Source organism: Maylandia zebra, linkage group LG15 (assembly GCF_041146795.1).
Source record: "Maylandia zebra isolate NMK-2024a linkage group LG15, Mzebra_GT3a, whole genome shotgun sequence".
Lineage (NCBI taxonomy): Eukaryota > Metazoa > Chordata > Actinopteri > Cichliformes > Cichlidae > Maylandia > Maylandia zebra.
Window position 1 is genome coordinate 27,636,352 of NC_135181.1, and position 23,314 is coordinate 27,659,665.

Genomic DNA, 23,314 nt, shown 5'->3' on the forward strand with positions numbered 1-23,314 from the left:
GCAAGGCTCCTCACTACAGTACCCATATTGCTCTGACTATCCATCAAGCAGTGCAGCTTCATAGCTTACCAAAGATGTGCTAAAACATTTTTGACCGATTTTTGAGCACTGTGTACCACATAAAATCGGTTCGAGGTCAGTAAGCACAACGGGTATTCATACATAAGGCGCACTGGATTATATGGTGCACTGTCGATTTTTGTGAAAATGTAACAACTTTAGGTCCATCTTATAGGTGCAGAAAAATACTGTACATCATGTCTGTTTTAAGACGTGCAATGTGTATTGACCTGAGAGTTTCCAGTTTACAGTGTGGACTTGCCAGACCAGCAGACAGAAACTTTATTCCTGAATCCTGTAGGTCGTTGTTACTCAGGTTCAGCTCTCTCAGGCTGCAGGACTCCGTGTCAAGAGCCGAGGACAAAGCTTGACAGCTTCTCTCTGAGAGGTTACACCCACCCAGCCTAAATTGCAAATGAAAATGTTCAGGGGGTTTTTCAATTCCATATCTAAACAGTTAAAGCAACAATGTTGAGGTGTGTCTCTACACACTTACAGAGATTTGTTGGAAGTTTTTACCCATGGCAACAACCTCAGAAAAGTCTTCTCTGAAGCAGTGTGTTTCTTCAGGTCAAACACCTCCAGGTCTTCTGAAAATAAGAGTTGATCCTAGATCTATTCAATTCAATTTTATTTATGTAGCGCCAAATCACAACGAATGTCGCCTCAAGGCGCTTTATATTGTACAGCAGATACAGAGAAAAGCCCAACAATAATATGACCCCCTATGAGCAAGCACTTTGGCGACAGTGGGAAGGAAAAATGGTAAATGGCTTGTATTTGTATAGCACTTTACTAGTCCCTAAGGACCCCAAAGAGCTTTACATATCCAGTCATCCACCCATTCACACACACATTCACACACTGGTGATGGCAAGCTACATACACAGCCACCCTGGGGCGCACTGACAGAGGTGAGGCTGCCGGACACTGGCGCCACCGGGCACTCAGACCACCACCAGTAGGCAATGGGTGAAGTGTCTTGCCCAAGGACCAACGACCGAGACTGTCGGAGCCAGGGCTCGAACCGGCAACCTTCCAATTACAAGGCGAACTCCCAACTCTTTAGCCACGATCGCCCCAAACTCCCTTTTAACAGGAAGAAACCTCCGGCAGAACCAGGCTCAGGGAGGGGTGGCCATCTGCTGCGACCGGTTGGGGTGAGAGAAGGAAAACAGGACAAAGACATGCTGTGGAAGAGAGACAGAGATTAATAACAGATATGATTCAATGCAGAGAGGTAACACATAGTGAGCGAGAAAGGTGACTGGAAAGGAAAAACTCAATGCATCATGGGAATCCCCGGCAGCCTACGTCTATTGCAGCATAACTAAGGGAGGATTCAGGGTCACCCCTAACTATATGCTTTAGCAAAAAGGAAAGTTTTAAGCCTGATATTGAAAGTAGGGATAGTGTCTGTCTCCCGAATACAAACTGGAAGCTGGTTCCACAGAAGAGAGGCCTGAAAACTGAAGGCTCTCCCTCCCATTCTAATTTTAAATACTCAAGGTTCTTCAAGGTTCTTCAAGGTTCTTTATTATTTGTCACATGCATAGTTATACAAGTATAACACACAGTGAAATGTAGCCTGACACGCTCCTCGACATTTGCAAAAATTGGGGGGGGGGGGGGGGGGGGGTGTAGAGGAAGAACATTTTATATATATATATATATATATATATATATATATATATATATATATACACTGGGTGAATGTGCAGTAGTAGCAGCAAGCAGGTGAATTCTGTACATTAATATGAATAGATATCTGACTATTTTACAGGATAGACAATATAAACATATTTAAAATTAAAGGAATTGAAATGTACATTGTTCCTTGGTTTAGTGTCTGGAAGATTCCTGTCTCAGTCAATTATAGATGATGTGAGCGGGCGGGTGTGTGTGTTTAGGGCACGGATGGCTTGGGGATAGAAGCTCCTCTTGAGTCTCTCTGTCCTTGCCCGGAAGATGCGGAACCTTCTACCAGATTGCAGAAGTTGGAACAGTTTGTTGCCAGGATGGGACGGGTCCTTCAGTATCTGTGCCGCTCTAGTCCGGCATCTCCTGGTGTAGGTGTCCTGAAGCGGGGGGAGAGCAATCCTGCAGCAGCGTTCTGCTGTACGGATCACTCTCTGGAGAGCTTTTTGGTCCTTCACACAGCTGTTCCCAAACCACGATGTCATGTTCTGTGTGAGGATGCTCTCCACAGCGCCTGTATAGAAAATCCTGAGGATCTTTGGAGAGACCCTGAACTTCCTCAGTTGTCGTAGGTGGTACAGGCGCTGCCTAGCCTTTTTGGTCTGGACCTGAATGTGGGCAGCCCATGTCAGATCTGAGGAGATGTGGACACCAAGATACTTGAAGGACTGCACCCTCTCCACTGGAGCTCCATTGATGATGATGGGCTTGTAGTCTCTGTGCTGACCCCTTCTGAAGTCCACCACCAGCTCCTTGGTCTTGCTGACGTTCAGCTGGAGGTGGTTGTCCTGGCACCACGATGCCAGATTCTTCACTTCATCCATGTAGGCCGCCTCATCGTTGTTGGAGATGGCACCCAACACCACTGTGTCGTCAGCAAACTTCACAATGGTGTTGGAGCCATGGGTGGCCACACAGTCTGAAGTGTAGAGGGAGTAGAGCAGTGGCGAGAGGACACATCCCTGAGGTGCTCCTGTGTTGATGGTGATGCTGTTGGAGAAGCACCTGCCCATCCTCACCACCTGAGTTCTGCCAGTGAGGAAGTCCAACACCCATGCACACAGACGGCTGTTAAGTCCCAGATCCCTCAGCTTTGTGAACAGTCTGCTGGGCACTATTGTGTTAAACGCTGAACTGTAATCAACAAACAGCATTCGCACATAGTTACCCTGTTTCTTGTCCACGTGGCTGAGAGTGGTGTGTAGGACGTGGGCGATGGCATCCTCTGTGGATCTGTTGGATCTGTAGGCGAACTGCAGCGGATCTGTGGTGTCTGGGATGGCGGAGGAGATGATGTTCTTCAGCAGCCTCTCAAACACCTTCATTACTACCGAGGTCAGTGCAACTGGCCGGTAATCGTTCAGGGATGAGGGTTTGCTGTTCTTGGGCACAGGGATGATGGTGGATCTTTTGAAGCATGTGGGGACCACAGACTTCGCCAGGGACTCGTTGAAGATGTAAGTGAACACACCTGCTAGCTGGTCAGCACAGCAGCGCAGCAGACGGCCGGTGATGCCGTCTGGCCCCGCCGCTTTCCTTGTGTTCACTCTCCTCAGTGCCGCTCGGACGTCATGCTCCGCAATGCTGGTCACCGGTCTCTCACTGATGACGTCACTGTCCTCGGTAGTCAGGCGGTAGATAGCATTAGCCGCCTGGCTAACCTCGAAACGGGCGTAGAACCGATTCAGCTCGTTGGTGAATGCAGAGTCGGCGTTGATCGGCGCAGTGTCCCTGGCTTTGTAGTCCGTAATGGTGCGTAGTCCGTGCCACATACTCCGTGTGTCGCCCTGGTGGAAGCAGGACTCCACACGTTCCCGGTACCTGCGTTTGGCATCTCTCACCGTGCGCCGCACGCCGTATGAGGCCGCTTTGTAGGCGCTCATATCGCCAGTGGCGAGACCCGCGTTGTAGGAGGCGGTCCTGGCGTTTACTGCAGTGCGGATCGATCTGTCCATCCACGGTTTCTGGTTTGGGAATGTGGTGACTCTCGCAGTGGGGATAATCTCCTCTGCTAGCATATTGACGAAGCATACTGCTACTTCCGTAAACTTGTTGATGTCGACTGCGCATGCTCTGAACATGTCCCAGTCTACGTCGTTGAGTGCGTCCTGTAGCATAGCTTCTGATTGGGCAGTCCACCGTTTTACTTCCTTCGTGGTCACGTCTTCCCTCCGTATGCTTTGTTTATACTGGGGAATGAGGAAGATGGCGTTGTGGTCAGACTTCCCAAAAGCCGGGTGTGAGACAGCTTTGTAGCCCTGCTTGTATGGCGTGTAGCAGTGATCCAAAATCCGATCCCCTCTCGTTGGACACGAGACATGCTGGTAAAAGTTTGGCATGACTTGTCTGAGGTTCGCTTTGTTAAAGTCTCCTGCTACAATGAGGGCTGCGCCCGGGTCCTTGTTTTGAAGCGAGCTCAGCACATCATGTAATTCGGACAAAGCCATACCTGTGTCCGCTTGGGGTGGGATGTAGACCGTCGTGGCGATGACTGAGGTGAACTCACGGGGCAGATAGAAAGGGCGGCACTTAATGCTCAGGAACTCCAGATGTGGCGAGCAGCCGCTGGAGAGAGTAGAAATGCTCCTGGCATCACACCACTTTCTGTTTACCATGAAACACACTCCTCCACCTTTGGTTTTGTTCGACTCTGCCATTCTGTCCGCGCGGAGCACAAAGAATGAATCCGACGGAGTTACGGCCTGGTCCGGCACGGTGGGGGACAGCCATGTCTCCGTGAAGCACAGAATGTTGCAGTCCCTCATGTCACGTTGGAAGGTGACCCTTGCTCTTAGGTCATCGAGCTTGTTCTCCATGGATAGTACATTGGCCAGTAGGATACTGGGCAGTGGTGCGCGATGCGCCTGCTGTCTCAGTCTGTTCCTAATACCAGCGCGTTTTCCCCGGCGCTTCTTTGTTCTGCGCCTCGGATGAGCGGCCCGTCCTTTGTTGTTCTCCGCGCCGCGTAGAATCTCTGGCGGCCAGGAAGGGTCAGGTTTAAAGGTGTCCAAGATTAGATGTGCAACCTTGGCACCGATGTTTACAAGTGATCCGCTGTCGTATAGTATAAGACTAGAGGATTTTGGGATGTAAACCAGAGCAAAAAATAAGTAAAAAACAAGAAAAGTGGATAGTAGGAGCGGAGCGGTCAGGAAGGCGTATGGACGTGGCCGCGCCATCTTTTTTTTTTTTTTTACTCTAGGAACAACAAGTAGGCCTGCAGTGCGAGAGTGAAGTGCTCTAATAGGGTGATATGGTACTACAAGGTCATTAAGATAAGATGGGGCCTGATTATTTCAGACCTTGTATGTGAGGAGCATGATTTTAAATTCAGTTCTGGCTTTAACAGGAAGCGATTGAAGGGAAGCCAAAACAGGAGAAATATGCTCGCTCTTTCAAGTCCCTGTCAGTACTCTTGCTGCAGCATTTTGGATTAACTGAAGGCTTTTCAGCAAGATTTTTGGACATCCTCATAATAACAAATTGCAGTAGTCCAGCCTGGAAGTAATAAATGCATGAACTAGTTTTTCAGCATCACTCTGAGACAGGATATTTCTAACTTTAGAGATGTTGCGCAAATGGAAGAAAGCAGTCTTACATATTTGTTTAATATGTGCGTTGAAGAACATATCCTGGTCAAAAATGACTCCAAGGTTCCTCACAGCGTTACTGGAGGCCAAAGTAATGGCATCCAGAGTAAGAATCTGGTTAGATACCATATTTCTAAGATTTTCAGGGCCAAGTACAATAACCTCAGTTTTATCTGAATTAACAAGAAAGTTGGCGGCCATCAAGGTCTTAATGTCTTTAAGACATTCCTGCAGTTTAACTAATTGGTGTGTGTTATCTGGCTTCATGGATAGATAGAGCTGGGTGTCATCTGCATAGTAGTGAAAATGTATGCTATGTCTTCCAATGATACTGCCTAAGGTAAGCATGTATAATGTAAACAGAATTGGTCCTAGCACCAAACCCTGTGGAACACCATAATTGACCTTAGTGGGTGAAGAGGACTCTCCATTTACATGTACACTGTAAAATATAATATTGTGTTTAATTAAAAATATTAAATAGGCTGAACTCAGTTTTTATCAATTTGTTATTAGAACTAGATTTAAATAAGTTACCAGTACTTTTTATGCAAAAACACTATAAACTCAATTTATTTGAGTTGTCTTAACTTAGAAAAACTAAGTAAGATGGAAGTTTTGCTTCTCAGGGCGGAAGGATGAAAGATGTGTTTTGAAAATGTCATGTCACTACCGTCCTCCTCCCTCGCGGATCAGTCTGCATGTTCATGGTGGCAGTATTTGTTATGGAATATGTTGATTAAACCTGGAAAAGCGTCAGCTCAAGATATTATTATTGTCATTGCTGTGGATCTTTACCTGATACACTGACTTGGTGAGTAAATGTTTACTCTTATTCAAACTGATTTTGTGGCTTCTCTTACTTTAGCACCAGGTTTATAATCTTGCTAGCTAGTTAGTGTTAGTGTTTGTTTTGTGCCCAAATCATTTTGCACATCATTAGAATGAAAGTTATTGGCCATGTTTGCATAGCCCTTTTTAAAATTATGCTTTCATGACATTATTGTGTGTTGGGTGGTAGTCATGGCTATCCAGACTGACAATTGGGACATTGAATGTCACCTCTCCGGTGGGGAGGCAGCCTGAGATTGTCCAAATTGGAGTCTGTTTTATACCAAATGCAGAAAAAAATGTTTTAAGAAAGCAAATGGCCTGTATTTATATAGCGCTTTACTAGTCCCTAAGGACCCCAAAGCGCTTTACATATCCAGTCATCCACCCATTCACACACACTGGTGATGGCAGCTACATTGTAGCCACAGCCACCCTGGGGCACACTGACAGAGGCAAGGCTGCCGGACACTGGCGCCACCGGGCCCTCTGACCACCACCAGTAGGCAACGGGTGAAGTGTCTTGCCCAAGGACACAACAACCGAGACTGTCCAAGCCGGGGCTCGAACCGGCAACCTTCCAATTACAAGGCGAACTCCCAACTCTTGAGCCACAATCGCCCCAAAAGCAATTAAGTTCATGTTCCAAAAAAATATGATTGTTTGCTTGCAGGACAACAGGAGAGATGAGTCCTCCGTCACTGATGGTGTGGTCAGTGAAGATGGTCGCCTGCAGGTTCAAGCTCATTGCATCTCCAACCCACATCCACTGCCACTATACTTAAGGGAAGTTAAAGACTTTCTTCTGCACCTACATTTGGATCACCTCGATCCATGATAGTCATTCAGGCAGTAATGCCTGGACTGGAAACAAGCCATCCTTAAAATATTACAACATTGCAGCTCCTGTGTTGGAATGCAAAACAAATGTGTTGTTTAAATTAGAGACTGCACTTGTGACAGAACAACAAATATTTTATTTTGATTATATAAGTAATGTAAGTACAAAACAAACTTGTGGTAGGTCTAAACTTATTTTCAATAATTGCATCTGAGACTTTGTTTCATTGTAAGATTATAACAGTGATGACAATATAATTGTTTGTTGTTCAGGAGAACAGTGTCCAGTATGTTGGCTGTTATACTTTCTTGTGTTTGAAAATAAAAGTTGGGCTCATTTTAACATCATTACAAAAAGTGTTGTTAATTATTTTTAATCATATTCAGGTTACCACAAATTGTTTTTTCATTTAGTTGAACTTGAAATGTTTGTCAGTAGGTAAACAATTAGTATTGTACAGTCAGAAATATCAAGTTATTCTTAATACTGCAGACTTGCAATGTATAAGTTGTCCTAATAGTCATCTTAAGTAAGCTTTACTTAGTTTTTTTGAGGCAACGAGTTTCCTTAATTTTTTTGAGTTCTGGGAACTAACAAGGCTGTACAGTGTACAAATTGGAGTCTATTAGATAGATATGATACAAACCACTGCAGCACAGTACCTGTAATACCTACAGCATGTTCTAATCACTCTAATAGGATATTATGGTCGACAGTATCGAACGCTGCACTGAGGTCTAGCAGGACAAGCACAGAGATGAGTCCACTGTCAGAGGCCATAAGAAGATCATTTGTAACCTTCACTAAAGCTGTTTCTGTGCTGTGATGAGCTCTGAAACCTGACTGAAACCCTTCAAATAAGCCATTCCTCTGCAGATGATCTGTTAGCTGTTTGACAACTACTCTTTCAAGGATTTTTGATATGAAAGGAAGGTTGGAGATTGGCCTATAATTAGCTAAGACTGCTGGGTCTACAGATGGCTTTTTGAGTAAAGGTTTAACTACAGCCACCTTGAAGGCCTGTGGTACATAGCCGATTATTAGAGATAGGTTGACCATATTTAAGATTGGCGCATTAATTAATGGCAGGACTTCTTTGAGCAGTTTTGTAGGAATGGGGTCTAAAAGACACGTTGATGGTTTGGAGGAAGTAATTATTGAAGTTAACTCAGAAAGATCAATTGGAGAAAAAGAGTCTAACTTAACATCAATGGTACTAAAAGTAGCTGTAGATAATATTAATGTGGGAGGATTATTGGTAATGTTTTCTCTAATGGCTAAAATTTTATTTGTGAAGAAGTTCATGAAGTCATTACTAGTTAATGTTAAAGGGCTGGTTGGTTCGATAGAGCTCTGACTTTTTGTCAGCCTGGCTACAGTGCTGAAGAGAAACCTAAGGTTGTTCTTATTTTCTTCAATCAGTGATGAATAGTAAGATGTTCTGGCTTTGTGGAGGGCTTTCTTATAAAGCAATAAACTATTTCTCCAGGCTAAATGATGATCCTCTAAATTTGTGAAACACCATTTCCTCTCCAGCTTACGAGTCATCTGCTTTAGGCTACGTGTTTGAGAATTATACCACGGAGTCAGGTACTTCTGATTTGAGGCCTTAGTTTTCACAGGAGCTACAGTATCCAGAGTCGTACGTAGTGAGGAGGTAAAATTATTAACAAGATAATCGACCTCTGATGGGGTAGTGGTCAGATAGCTGCTTTGCTCTATGAGCATTGAAGATGATAACAGTGGGTGGATTATATTCTTAAACTTAGTTACAGCGCTTTCAGAAAGACATCTACTGTGATAAAGTCTGCTCCCCACCGCTGTGTAATCAATTATTGTAAATGTAAATGTTATCAGGAAATGATCAGACAGGAGAGGGTTTTCAGGAAACACTGTTAAATGTTCAGTTTCTATGCCATATGTTAAAACAAGATCTAGACTGTGATTAAAGTGGTGGGTGGGTTCTTTTACATTTTGAGAGAAGCCAATTGAGTCTAATAACAGATTAAATGCCATGTTGAGGCTGTTATTTTTAGCATCTACATGAATGTTAAAATCACCCACAATAATTATTTTATCTGAGCTGAGCACTAAATTAGATAAAAAGTCTGAGAAATCAGAGAGAAACTCTGTGTAAGGCCCAGGTGGACGATAGATGATAACAAGTAAAACTGGTTTCTGATTTTTCCAGCAGGGGTGGACAAGGCTAAGCGTCAGGCTTTCAAATGAATTAAAAGTCTGTCTTGGTCTTTCGTTAATTAATAGGCTGGTGTGAAAAATTGCTGCCACACCGCCCCCTCGGCCTGTGCTTCGAGATTTCTGGTAGTTAGAATGACTCGGGGGTGTTGATTCATTTAAATTAACATAATCATCCTGCTGCAACCAGGTTTCTGTAAGGCAGGAGTAAATCGATTTGTTGATCAATTATTAAGTCATGTACTAACAGAGACTTGGAGGAGAGAGACCTAATATTTAATAATCCAAATTTCACTGTTTTACTCTTTGGTTAAGATGTGGATACTGTATTGTTCCTTCTTTGTGATTTTTTATGTTTAAGTTGTTTGTTGCTGGTTTTTAGTTTGTTTTTTGTCTGTTTGGGAGCTGACACAGTCTCAATGGAGATGGGTTTTGGGGGGGGGGGGGGGGGGGGTAGCAGGAGGAGAGAAGCTGCAGAGAGGCGTGTCAGACTGCAACTCTGCTTCCTGGTCCCAACTCTGGATAGTCATATTTTGGGGGGATTTAATACATTTGTCCATATTTCTAGAAATGAGAGCTGCTCCATCCAAAGTGGGATGGATGCCGTCTCTCCTAACAAGACCAGGTTTCCTCCAGAAGGTTTGCCAATTATCCATGAAGCCCACATCGTTTCTTGAACACCACTCAGACAGCCAGCAATTTAAGGAGAACATGCGGCTAAACATGTCACTCCTGGTCTTATTGGGGACCGACCAGAGAAAACTACAGAGTCCGACATTGTTTTGGCAAACAGATCTTTATACAAAGTCTTTTTCAAACATGCTGTGGTAGCTTTCTTCCTGATCCTAGTTGTGCCTGATTTCTCCCTTTCACTTGGAATCAACCCTAGATCTTTTCTGTATAATCTGGAATGGAACAGACCTTAGCTGACCTTGAATCAGTTTGTCAGACATTTCCAGTTGGTTTTGAACCTCTGAAAAATGGGGGAACCTTGGAAAACCTTGAATCAGAGCTGGAAGCCTGTCACAGATTGATTTGATTTAAAGTCCACAGTAATGGTGTCCAAATTCTTATGGACCTAACATTAGCAGCTGAAGCAAGTGATTACATTTTGTCTAGTAGTTCCTGTTTTGTCTTTATCTCACTATGATTGCATTTTCTATCTTCTCTTTGCTATCACCTACCAAAGTTGGCAGAAGCAGAAGGATGCCCCTCCCTGATTCTGGTTCTGTTAGAGGTATCTCCTAGTTCAAAGGGAGTATTTCCTTTCCACTGTCACCAAGTGCTGCTCATTGGAATGGTCTCTTTAATACTGTTGCTCTTTGCCTTATAATGTAAAGCACCTTGAAATAACTTTTACTAAACTGTTCTATAAAACTGAACTGATTTGACATGAAAGTGCATTGTGAATTGACCTCTAGATGAAATTGTGTATGTTCTTCATCTTTTTACAAATACTTGTAATTACTTGTTTATTTTTGTCCCACTCACACTGGCAATAAAAAGATAATACAATCAAAGAAATTCAAACCAGAAATTCACAACATAGTAATCATTCTTTGCACAAATAGCCCTAAGCTACAAAACACACTGGAACAAGTCTACCTCTGATAAGATGAGTAGAAGTATGCCCCCCAACTTTATCTTGGAAACATCAAATACTGTTCCCCCCAGTCTGTGAATTATTCACCCTCAGGTACACACCAGATTTACCTTTTGTCACGTAACGCTATGTGGCAGGCATGATTTATCCCAAATGCAGGACTCAAAATGCAACAGGATACACTCCAAGAGGCAGCTTTATTTTGGCTGTGAACATGCTATGTTCATTATAAATAAGAAAACATGGAAACTGGAAACTAGAAACTAAGAACTAAGAACCGAAAAACAAGGAACCTAAGAACAGACTCTGAAATAACCTGGGTAACTCAGCTTTATCCCAACAGGTTTTTTTTTTCAAAACAATCACTTTGTGTCCTTCACCAATTTAGTCTTGACATTTAAAATTATAACCCAACATAACATTTAATTTGTGAAAATCAAGACTTTTTTTAAAAAGCAAAACAGGAAAAAACAACACTCTAACAACACTCTAAAGACAGAAGGGGTTATCATACAACGCAAAGATCATAAAATCCAGGATCCATCCACCCTGCTCACTCCAGATCAGGCCTGACAGGAAGCTGCAGCTTGTCCAACACAAAAACACAACGTAAGACAAGTAAACCCAGTGCACCGTGGAACACAGAAAAGTCCCTTTATGCAGTTTACTCTTTCTTCACACACACACATTTTATTTTATTTTGTGGACCTCCTCATCACCACCATGTCACCATCACAGTATCTCCAGTTGTTCCATACTTTAAAGTATTTGAGCAGTAGAATAAAAAGCAGAAGCTAATGGTCCTCACACCTCACTAGGTATCCTTCTCTTCCCCTGTTCTTCCCTTCTCCACAGTGGAAGAAAGTGAAGTGTGTTTAAATCCTTTCAGCAGAATAAATCTGAGGCTCTTATGTCCACATGCACCTTCTTCTCCTCCACTGACTTACCTTTATTCATCTTGAGCTTCTTTGTGATCAGATTGGTCACTGTCACAGCATCATTCAAAGCATATTTCTGGACTATCAGATCCACCGTTTCTGTCCTGCTCAAAGTCTCCAGGCCCATCTTCCTGATGGCCGGGAAATCTCCCAGTAACTCCGGATCCTGGAGATAGCACTGGAATGAATTCAGCTCCTCATCTCTCAAATCCTGTAGCACCTCCAGCAGCTGGTGCTTCACCCGCATCTCCATGTCTGACCTGTGGAAACATCAGAGCTCACCTGTGACTGTCAGAGAGCTCATGGGGTTTCAGACTAGCATAACTGTGCACACAACACAACACAAATTCCTCCTACCCGTGACATCAGTCTTTATAATTCCTTCCCATTTCACCTGGGCTCCTCAGTTGTAAGAGCTTGGTTTTATTCTACATCGTACTCTTTAACTTAGGACCATTTACAGTGGGATGCAAAAGTTTGGGCAACCTTGTTAATAGTCATTATTTTCCTGTATAAATCGTTGGTTGTTACAATAAAAAATGTCAGTTAGATATATCATATAGGAGACACACACAGTGATATTTGAGAAGTAAAATGAAGTTTATTGGATTTACAGAAAGTGTGCAATAATTGTTTAAACAAAATCAGGCAGGTGCAAAGATTTGGGCACTGTTGTCATTTTATTGATTCCAAAACCTTTAGAACTAATTATTGGAACTCAAATTGGCTTGGTAAGCTCAGTGACCCCTGACCTACATACACAGGTGAATCCAATAATGAGAAAGAGTATTTAAGGGGGTCAATTGTAACTTTCCTGCCTCTTTTAATTTTCTCTGAAGTGTAGCAACATGGGGGTCTCAAGACAACTCTCAAATGACTTGAAGACAAAGATTGTTCACCATCATGGTTTAGGGGAAGGATACAGAAAGCTGTCTCAGAGATTTAAGCTGTCTGTTTCCACAGTTAGGAACATATTGAGAAAATGGAAGACCACAGGCTCAGTTCAAGTTAAGGCTCGAAGTGGCAGACGAACAAAAATCTCAGATAGACAGAAGTGACGAATGGTGAGAACAGTCAGAGTCAACCATCAGACCAACACCAAAGACCTAAAACATCATCTTGCAGAAGATGGAGTCACTGTGCATCGTTCAACCATCCGGCGCACTTTACACAAGGAGATGCTGTATATGAGAGTGATGTAGAGGAAGCCTTTTCTCCGCCCACAGCACAAACAGAGCCGCTAAGGCACATTTGGACAAGCCAGCTTCATTCTGGAATAAGGTGCTGTGGACTGATGAAACTAAAACTGAGTTATTTGGGCATAACAAGGGGCGTTATGCATGGAGGAAAAAGAACACAGCATTCCAAGAAAAACACCTGCTAGCTACAGTAAAATATGGTGATGGTTCCATCATGCTGTGGGGCTGTGTGGCCAGTGCAGGGAGTGGGAATCTTGTCAAAGTTGAGGGACACATGGATTCCACTCAGTATCAGCAGATTCTGGATACCAATGTCCTGGAATCAGTAACAAAGCTGAAGCTGCGCCGGGGCTGGATCATTCAATAAGACAACGACCCAAAACACTGCTCAAAATCCACTAAGGCATTCATGCAGAGGAACAAGTACAACGTTCTGGAATGGCCATATCAGTCCCCAGACCTGAATATTATTGAAAATCTGTGGTGTGAGTTAAAGACAGCTGTCCATGCTCGGAAGCCATCAAAACTGAATGAACTAGAGATGTTTTGTAAAGAGGAATGGTCCAAAATACCTTCAACCACAATCCAGACTCTCATTGGAACCTACAAGAGGCTGTAATTTCTGCAAAAGGCGGATCTACTAAATATTGATTTCATTTCTTTTTTAGTGGTGCCCAAATTTATGCACCTGCCTGATTTTGTTTAAACAATTATTGCACACTTTCTGTAAATCCAATAAACATCATTTCACTTCTCAAATATCACTATGTGTGTCTCCTATATGATATATTTAACTGACATTTTTTATTGTAACAACCAACAATTTATACAGGAAAATAATGACAAGGTTGCCCAAACGTTTGCATCCCACTGTAATTTAGCAAACTTCAGCTTATTTTTATTTGTTTTCAGATAAAGACTTTGTGTTTTCTCTCCTTCATATTTATATTTGAATTCTGCGAAAGTAATTTCCCCTCCCTGGATCAATTAAATGTTGTGATTTTACAAACACACTGTTCACAGAACATGCCAGTTTCCAGCAGTGCCCCCTTGTGTTTAAGAGGAAAAATCATGAATCATATGCACCGAACGACAGTTGAGAGTACCCAGCCTTCTTGGAGTCCCTGGGTGGGATGCTTGAGGGTGGGTCCACCTGGGGATTCTGTTGTTTTACTGGGAGACTTCAAAGCTCATGTAGGTAACAACAGTGAGAGGAGGGGAGTGGCTGGGAGGAGATCTGCCAGATCTGAACCCAAGTGTTGTTCTGTTACTGGACTTCTGTGCAAATGACAGTTTGTCCATAACAAACACCATGTTCGAACATAAGGGCGTCCATAAGTGCACGTGACACCAGAACACTCTAGGCCGCAGGTCAATGATCTACCTGCCCTACCCTCACCTAGGGTCACAGCTACAGATGTTGACCAAAAGAACGAAATCGCAGATACAAGCAGGGAAAATCAGCTTTCTCCAAAGGGTGGCTGGCTTCTCCCTTAGAGATAGGGTGAAATGTTTATCCATCCAGGAAGGGCTCAGAGTAGAGCCGCTGCTCCTCCACATCGAAAGGAGCCAGTTGATGTGGTTCAGGCATCTGACTAGGATTCCTTCTGGGCGCCTCCTGGGTGAGGTGTTCCTGGCATGTCCCACCTGGAGCCCCCCGGGGCAGACCCAGGACATGCTACAGAGATTATATCTCTTGGCTGTCCTAGGAACCCCTTGATGTTTCCCCGGACAAGCTAGAGGAGGTAGCCGGGAAGAGGGAGGTCTGGGCTCCTCTGCTTAGGCTGCTGCCCCGTGACGCAACCCCAGATAAACGGAAGAAGATGGATGGATCGACTGAGAACAACAAAGCTGCAGAAAGAACCTGTCGTTATGCAAACGAGCAGTTTATGATAAATTAATTTACACCAACACAGCCATAAAGATGACACGTACAGCTCACACACTCAAAAACAGCCGATCGACTCACGCTGTAAATCATTCTGTATTCACACGGATTCAAAACCTCTGATGCTCTGTGCAGCCAAGGCTTCATGAACTGTGACATCAGACACCTGCTGCAGGTGAGCAGATAAGCATCCAGTCTCGCACAGAGACACACACACAGACAGTCACACACACACTCGTTTCTCGTATCATGTGATGGTACGTCACAGCGCACATGTCTGAGTTTTCCATGCATGTGCGACGCGGGTAACAGTTACCGGTTACAAAAAACAGACGTGCCAGTGCTGCGCGTGGTATGTGAGCGGCCCATAACTGACTGAAGCGACCGCTGCTGTGTCACGTGCGTAAACGCGCCACTCTATTAACCTGAGGGCATGCAGCTACAGGGGTTAAACATCTGCACTGCGCAGTCTCCGTGTGTTCCTGTGGGGAAGGCTCGACCCCGCTGAGTCACCCTACCGCTTGACCCTGACCAGCTGGCAAACCAGAAGTGAACATCTGCCTGTAAGCGGAACAGCAGCAGCACAGCTCTCTCTCTCTCTCTCTCTCACACACACACACATGCACACACCTACACACACACGCACACACGCACACACACACGGCTCACCTCTGTTGACAGTCCGGAAAACTCGGACCGGGGTTGCAAGTTAGACGGTCTTCTCCTGACTTCCGGTTTAAAAGGTTTAAGCCAATCAGAAGCTCCAGATGTTTGCCACACCCAGGAAACGTTTAGCAGCCTTTAAGTCACTCCCCCCCCCCCCCCCCCCCCCCCCCCCCACACACACGCACACATGAAACACTTTCACCTTTGTTTCCAGATGCTTCTTCATCATCTGCCTGTGCAGACTCCCTTCCTTCGTGCCAGATGTGATCCATACCGCCTAAAGTGATGTCATGAGGTAGTAAATATTAGAGTTGAATGTCTGGAGACCGGTCGAGACCATTTTTACGTGGTCTTGGTCTTTTCTTGGTCTCGACGGACTTTGGTCTTGGTCTTCTCTTGGTCTTGCTGTCTCGGTCTTGCTTTCTCAGATCGACATTGGCTATATCGCAATTCAGGGTCTGCAGTACGCAGCCTTAACTGTCCTCAAGGACCACGTACTCAAAGACCGCTAAGGCCGGAAGTGCGAGGCTTGTGAAATGGGACGGTCTAGCCTTCGTCGCGCTGCCCAGGTTGCCTAGCAACCATGATACTAACAGCTGGAAATGTTTCATACAGCTTTGTTTGACAGAAATGAAGGAGAACATATTTTTGTTCATTTGTTTCTACATGAGCTTTGTATGATTTGATAAGTATCTGAAGCTGAGACCACAGGACTGTAAAAACATGATTTTTGGGCTTCATTTCTGTACTGAACAGTCATTTTAAGATTAGTTGGTAAATAACAATTAGCTAATGTTATTCATGAGACTGAGGCTGATTGTTGTCTAATGGAGAATAAACTGTGTAAGTCTGCCTTGAAAGAGGATGAAATACACTGCAAAGTTTTTATTGGGCAGCACGTGATGTGTGGATCGTTGACGAATGAAGTGTAATTGTGATTTAAGCAGAAGTGAGTGTGAGTGTGTCTGACGTCATGGTGTGTGTGAAAAGGTATCCAGCTGGGGCAGACATGATTCTGCAGATCACCTGCCCAGTAGACAAAAATAAATAAAATAGTTGTGTTGGTGAATGATAGCATGAAGAGTGTTTGGTGTTTCTCAGTCTGAAACAGCTGTAATGCTATTTTCTGTTTTGGAGGAAAGTACAGTTTAAAAAAAAAACAGAGAGAGATGTGTGTTGTTTAAGCAGTGATGAGAATAATGAAAGTGTGATGAGAGAGGAACAGAAAAACATACAGGAAATGCATTAACCATACTAACCCTTACATGCATATACACTGTTACATCCCCCAGGAGGATGTCTCTTCTCCCTATTAACCCTTTGTTTTGTCCAGGCTCCACCTCCTCTGTCCTGATTGGATGTTGCGCAGAGTCCGGCTAATTGGTAATCAGCAGAGCACTACTTAAGGCCTGTGGAGCTGTGCTTCTGTGCCCTCTGGCCATTTTGGGTGCCATACTTGTGAAGGCTTGCATGCCTTTGTATTTTGTGTGAGCATTGTTGTTTCATGTTCAGACTGCTTGTAGGGGAGAGCTGCCTTTTGTTTTGACACCCTGTTTTCTCCTGTTTATGTGTTGTTAGGTAGGTTATGGTTATAGGTTGTATATTTTGTTTCTTTGGAGTTAGGTAAGTTTCTTTTGTTTCTACGTCAGGGATGTTTTGTTTGTTATGTTGGCCTTGGCTCTCCCTGACGTTACACCTCGGTCTGAACCCCATCACCAGTGTTAAATAAACCTTTTAAAATTACCATCTTGGCTCCTCCTTTTCTATCCACATTTATGTTCGTCCCTTCAACCCCCTAGACTAGCCAGGGGACGTAACAACACATACAATGATACTCATGAAGACCAGACAGCATCTTAAGCATGAGATTCTGTTTGTCATCTTGTCCAAGTCACTAGTAAGATGAAAGTGATACATAGACTAGTGGACTGAATATTATAGGAGGACAGATGGTTGCATCATAGAGGAGAAAACAGAATGCTGATGAGAGGTTTTAAATGAGTGAGCTGAGTGAGTTGATTGTGAGTTTCTGGTGTGTGAAGAAGTTTTAACATGGCACACATTTAGTTACATGAGAAGAAACTTATTATGTGCTGAGACAACAGGGTTATGCTGTATGTTGTGTGTATGGCTGATTTGGATGAATGCTTGAGATTAAACTGGCTGTTTATTTGTCTTTTGTTATTAAGTTGAGCCTGCCAATTGGGTTGTTACAATTTATCCCCCTGGCATGAAGAACACGTGTCATGACTTTAACAAGGCCTTTCTTTCCTTTGCTTTCCTTTATTTTCTTTCTTTCCTTTTATTTTGTTACTTTCATGGTGCACTGAAAGTTTTGTTTGATGATCTTTGTTTGAGCAGATCTGCACGATTAGAACCGAAGCGTCGTCGAGAAAACTGTTGAAAAGTGAGCTTCTCCAAAATTAAAATGGGCTCAGGAGAAAGCCACTTATTTGGGACAATTAGGAAACAAGTTCCTGTCCAAAAGAATTCAACGAGGAAATCCAGTCTAAATTCTTTTTCTTTTTGAAATGACGTCGTTTTGCTGAGCGTGGAAATGAATGCGACGATAATTTCCACAATCAGCAAAAGAAGGAATCACTGAGTGAATATGTGTGAATTTTAAAATAAATGGAGAAGCTGACAAGACTGACTGACTTAACACCATTGTGTGAAGTTAACCCCCACCTGACAAAGGTGTGGATGTATCTCTGTGTGTGTCTCTGTTGCAGGAGAAGAAGGAGACCACAGGAGGAAACTTGGGTCACATGACTATGTGAACTCTGAAAATTTAACCTTTTAGTTTAAAATTTTCTGTGTCTGTGAATTTACCAGGTACCATTCACTACCTTGTGTTGCTACCAGAGATTACTGTGAGAAAGAGTGTATACACCTACGCAGCGCTAACATTTACATTTCTTTTTACAGCAGATGGTTAATCATGTGATTTGATCATGTGATTTACAGCAGGACGCAACTTAATATGTTTTTCTACCACAGGATTACTGAGATTTTGTGTGAAGGAAACCGTAGTTACAGGCTATATGTTGATGATGAAATTACACTGTGTTAAAATGTTGGAGAAAATGTGAATGTGACAGGGGAGAAATTAATACAGTGTGATGAGACCATTGTTATTTTTCCACAGCGAGTGTTAACTTTATGACTTTTCACAGCTCCTCTGGAATCTGGATGGCCGACACCTGACAACCAGGATGAACCGTGTGTTTGGCTAATGTTTGTTTTTCTTTAAGAGTGCTTGTAAAGGATTCAGCACAGACAGACAAGTGACGATTGAACAGATGTGCAGTGGTTACAAAATAGTTACATGGGGCTCATTATCTGACCACTATTGGGATCATGGTGAGTAACAAACTTAAGGGAAGTCACTGATTACAATGTGGAATGACGTTGAGATGTTAAATAATTTGGAACAAATTATGGGAAAAAGTAGGAGTTTAATGAGTTTAGAATAAACCTGCAATGATACTTGTCTCTGTGACGCTGAATACTTTATTACACTTACGAGCTGCAGTTGGTTGCAAATATGAAGTTGTTTTAACTTTAAGACTTTTTCTTCTAGGATACAGGCTCAGGGTGGAGCTGCGAGTTAAACAAGCAAAACATTTAATTGGTGACTAATGTTTTTACACAGGGTTACAGCTTGGAGTGAAGCTGCTCCAAGGGACAAACCCTGGAGATTGTTTTAGGGAGACTGTGCAACATTCTTGTACATGTCTCATTGGGGAGTTGACACATGGCGAGAGGAGTGTCGTTTTTTTGATTTGTAGATGTCGTGAGGTGCCATGACGAGAAGGAATGACTGAGAGGATCGCCCACAAGATGGAAGCTGAGGCCTGGAGAGAGTCTTCAGGAGGATCAGAGATCACCTTCAGCACAGAGAGCTGTGCTACTGGGCATCCAAAGGATTGTCACGAGGAGACTTTGCACAGCAAATCTTAAATAAGATGAAAGAGTTTCGACGTTGACGTTAAGGAAGACAACTAAGGTGTACGACGTGCTCTGCCTTAAATCTTCAGCAGCGTTGGAAAATGCAACATGAGGTTACGTGCCAAGCTCCAAAAAGTGACAGCGCAGAGGAGGTCCAGCGATGGACTTGTGGTTCTGTGAACAGCACAAATGCCAGGTGACTGTAAAATAACTAACAGCATTTTTTTCCACAAGTGAAGCCAGTAACTTACTATCATAAAGATTAGCTCTAGTTGCTCGTGCTTTACCTCCATGCGTGAGATCAGTATGTGCAGCAGCTTAAGCTGTACAATGTTTCAATAGTTTATTTCAGCTTTTGACATTGTTAGTTCCACACGAGGTAGATGTTTACTACTGCAGACTAAACTTACATTTCTGTCACCTACAAGACACTTGCCTTTAATGTTACTGTTACTCTCACAATCACACATATTACCATAAAGTGGTGCACAATTCTGAATCTGTCAAACCCTTTTTGCCAACGAAAGAGGAGGGCACTTCTCATGAGTGTAGAGAACACGTGGACAAAAAGTGTAAGCTGAGGGATGACTTAATAGCTGTGCCACTCGTTGAGGGAAAGGTTTGGTTTGTTCATGATTTGAGTTTTACAATAGCAGAGGGACAGACTAAAACAGGTTTTACTGTAGCAGACAGTGAGAGAGTATCTATGCATGACAACTAACATGTTTCATATTTGCTTGAGCAGCAGAGATGCTAGCTTTAACGGAAGCGTGTAAAGCTGTAGAGAGACAATATGCCCTGATAGCCAGTGTGTATTTGCTACTGTACATTTCTTTGTAGTGCAGTGAGTGAGACGAGGTGTGACAACCTCTACAGGGAAACCTGTAGAACACACCAAACTCTTGCAAAATCTGCTGGAGGCAGTGTTATTGCCCAGTAGAATTGCTGTATGTAAATGTGCAGCACACATGTGAGGGGAAGATCCAATTGCGTTAGGGAATGTTTTTGCAGATAACATCGCAAAAGAAGCAGGTTTAGGAGAACATGGTGTTAACATTTTAGCAGTACAACATCAGCAGACATGTAGGGCCACTCACCTACTGCAGGAAAACAGTTGTGATTTACAGAAGGAGCGAGCTTGCAGGGTGGTGTTTATTATCTGTGTGATAAACCGATATTTACTCTATTTAATTTGTAAAATATGTGTACACACACACACACGTAGAAAAATATTTAGTATACACATCCAGAAACGCATATACTATTATATATTGTACATATATTTATTAGTTTCAGATGTAGCCATTCTTGTATTTTGCTTGTTTACATTATTGTATTTTGCACAACTCTGTTGCTTGTGAAGCTCGCACACAAGAATTTCACTCACATGTGCTGTACCAATGTACCTGCACATGTGATGTGACAATAAAAGTGATTTGATTTGATTTGATTTGATATTGCCTAATAATTTGTATAAGACTGCTGCTATTTTGAGCCATGGGCTATACCATGTCTCAACAGGAGGGAGATGAGCAGTAGTTTATACTCACTCTAGGATTATTAAATACTTTTTTTAAAAAATGCAGGTAGAGAGAACTAATGGGACAGTAAAGTTAAGACTTAGGAAGACAGGCAGGACATGGTTAGACTGTATAGAATTAGTTAAGATATACATGAGGATTACTCCAACAGAGAACGGTCTGACTCTTTGAGATTATATATGTTAGAGCATTTAGAGTTCTAGTCTTCTGTAGTGATGATAGAAAAGCAGAAGAGAGAACATATTAGCAGATTAGATGCTTGAAATGTTTAAAAGTAAAGTCTTGAGAACAAATGATCTGCCAGATGATTCTGTTTCTCCGCAGGAACAGAGTCTGAAGTCTGGAGATTGGATGTTGATAAGGCCATGGAGAGGAAGTGCTGGTCCAGTCCACGATGGAAAGGTTCCTATCGGGTGCTGCTGACAACGACCACAGCAGTGAAGATTGCTGGAAGAAACACTTGGATACATCAAGCGCACTGCAAGAAGGTGACACACATCCAGGCCAGCTCGGAGTAAGTGGCAGGAAGACCGGGTACAAAGGGGGGGGGGAAAGCCTCCAGGGCCCTTCGTCTCAATCCGGTGAAGAAACCAACTGAGCCACAGGTACTCATCAGAATGGCTGGGAATGTGCTGTGCATCTTCTTGAGCCTGTGGACCCAGAGTGGGATGACAGGGAGCGCACTGGGACAGAGCAAACCATACCCAGTACCCGCATGGGTTTTCAACAACTACTGGTGGCAGTTTAAGAACACAACCGCTCACATAAAGAACGAGACCAATGGTTATGCTTGTGATGCCACTGGCTACACATTCTTCTGGACTGTGGCCATATAGCATCACTGAGAGCGAGACAGTTTGTTTGGTTGCTTTAGCAACACATCCAGGAACACTGCCAACTTTTCAACTGCTCTGAACCTGAATGGAAGGTTGATTCACCAGTAGCTGGGAAGGTGAACTGCTCTGGTACGACAGACCTGCTGGTCTGACTCAAAGTATCTGACTTGCTGCAGGACATTGAACAGTTAAACAAACTGGAAACAGGCCAATTGCCTATGTGTATGAAGGGCAATGGATTAGTCCAAGTTGGAGATTTATCATGGAATTTGTGCAACATCATCTATTCTTTTGTCTTCTGCAAGAAGGATGTAAACAGAGAAGCCTTTTGTCTACATTTACATCATGAACACTTGAGGTTTTGAGCCAAGAAGATCAAAACACCTTGATCCAATTTCCTTTACAATTCGTTTTCTGTGGTGACAACAGGACAGGAGAAGAGTTGTAAATGCAGATAATTCACCAGTTGACTCTAACCCCCACAGGATGCCTACAATGAGATTTGGGGGGTTGATAGGAGTCATAAAGAAGGATGTTGACCAGGCTGCAGCTTTGAAGTTAGCTGAGAGCCACATGGACAAACAATAAAGTCAACTGATGTGTTTAAATGCCTATGTCTGTATGCAGTTGGATTGTAGTGACATGTGATTTTTGAGAATGATGATTCTTCTTGTTCGACTGTTTACATTCAGTTGTTTACTTGAAGAAATACATAATGAATTGCACGACAGGAGTAGATCCGCCACAAGGCTGGATAGTTTGGTTAATGTCTGGTCCTTGGTGGCATCTTCTTTTGAAAATATTAATTCCTGTTTTTGTATCGTTGATACTGATTTGCTTATGTAAAGGATGCATTTTACCGTGTATAAGATCAATGCTAACTAAGATGATTTCCAATACATTTGTTAATTATGTACTTTTGCAACAATATGACATGACTGAAATTACTGACATGACACAAGCCTGTGTATAAATGACGCCTGTGCTGAAAATGTTAAGCAAGAGGTGCATGGCTGAGAATATATTACATAGGAATAATTTGGAGCATAAAAATGACATAACAGGAGGGAAATGTTAAGTTGAAATATTAAATGTTTGTCATTTTTATGTTTACCATTTGTACATAGTTTTAAAGAATTCTTTCTGTCCTCCCCTCCCCAGATCCTTAAGATTCTGGGAGGGGGGCGGTAGTGTTTTTATCACAGGAACACCCTTGTTTGAAGTTGGCAAACTTCCTCCCCTTTGTATGGCTTCACTGTGTTATCTAGGGTGAACCATCTAGGGTGTGGGGGAGACTACCCTCTTTATGACCAAGGATGTTCCTCTTGTGCTTTTATGTTATATGACCCTTTGATCAACAGGATCACACACACACACACACACACACACACACACACACACACACACACACACTCTCTTACTTAAATACAGAAGTTCACACATCTTAGGACCATGTGGGCGTGGCTTTGTTCTGAC

The 23,314-nt window shown here is 43.1% G+C and overlaps 1 protein-coding gene across 1 annotated transcript in view; it reads right to left on the minus strand.

Moving 5' to 3' along the window:
* The window catches only part of LOC143412701 (uncharacterized), a 31,795-nt gene extending 16,207 nt beyond the window's left edge, over positions 1–15,588 (minus strand). Inside the window, exons 1-4 of the mRNA XM_076874247.1 lie at positions 15,514–15,588; positions 11,767–12,017; positions 557–650; positions 291–464 (exon numbers count right to left, since the gene is read on the minus strand). Coding sequence (XP_076730362.1) covers positions 291–464; positions 557–650; positions 11,767–12,010 — 512 coding nt within the window. The 5' untranslated portion in view covers positions 12,011–12,017; positions 15,514–15,588. The remainder of the gene's footprint in view (positions 1–290; positions 465–556; positions 651–11,766; positions 12,018–15,513) is intronic.
* Positions 15,589–23,314: the final 7,726 nt, after the last annotated feature.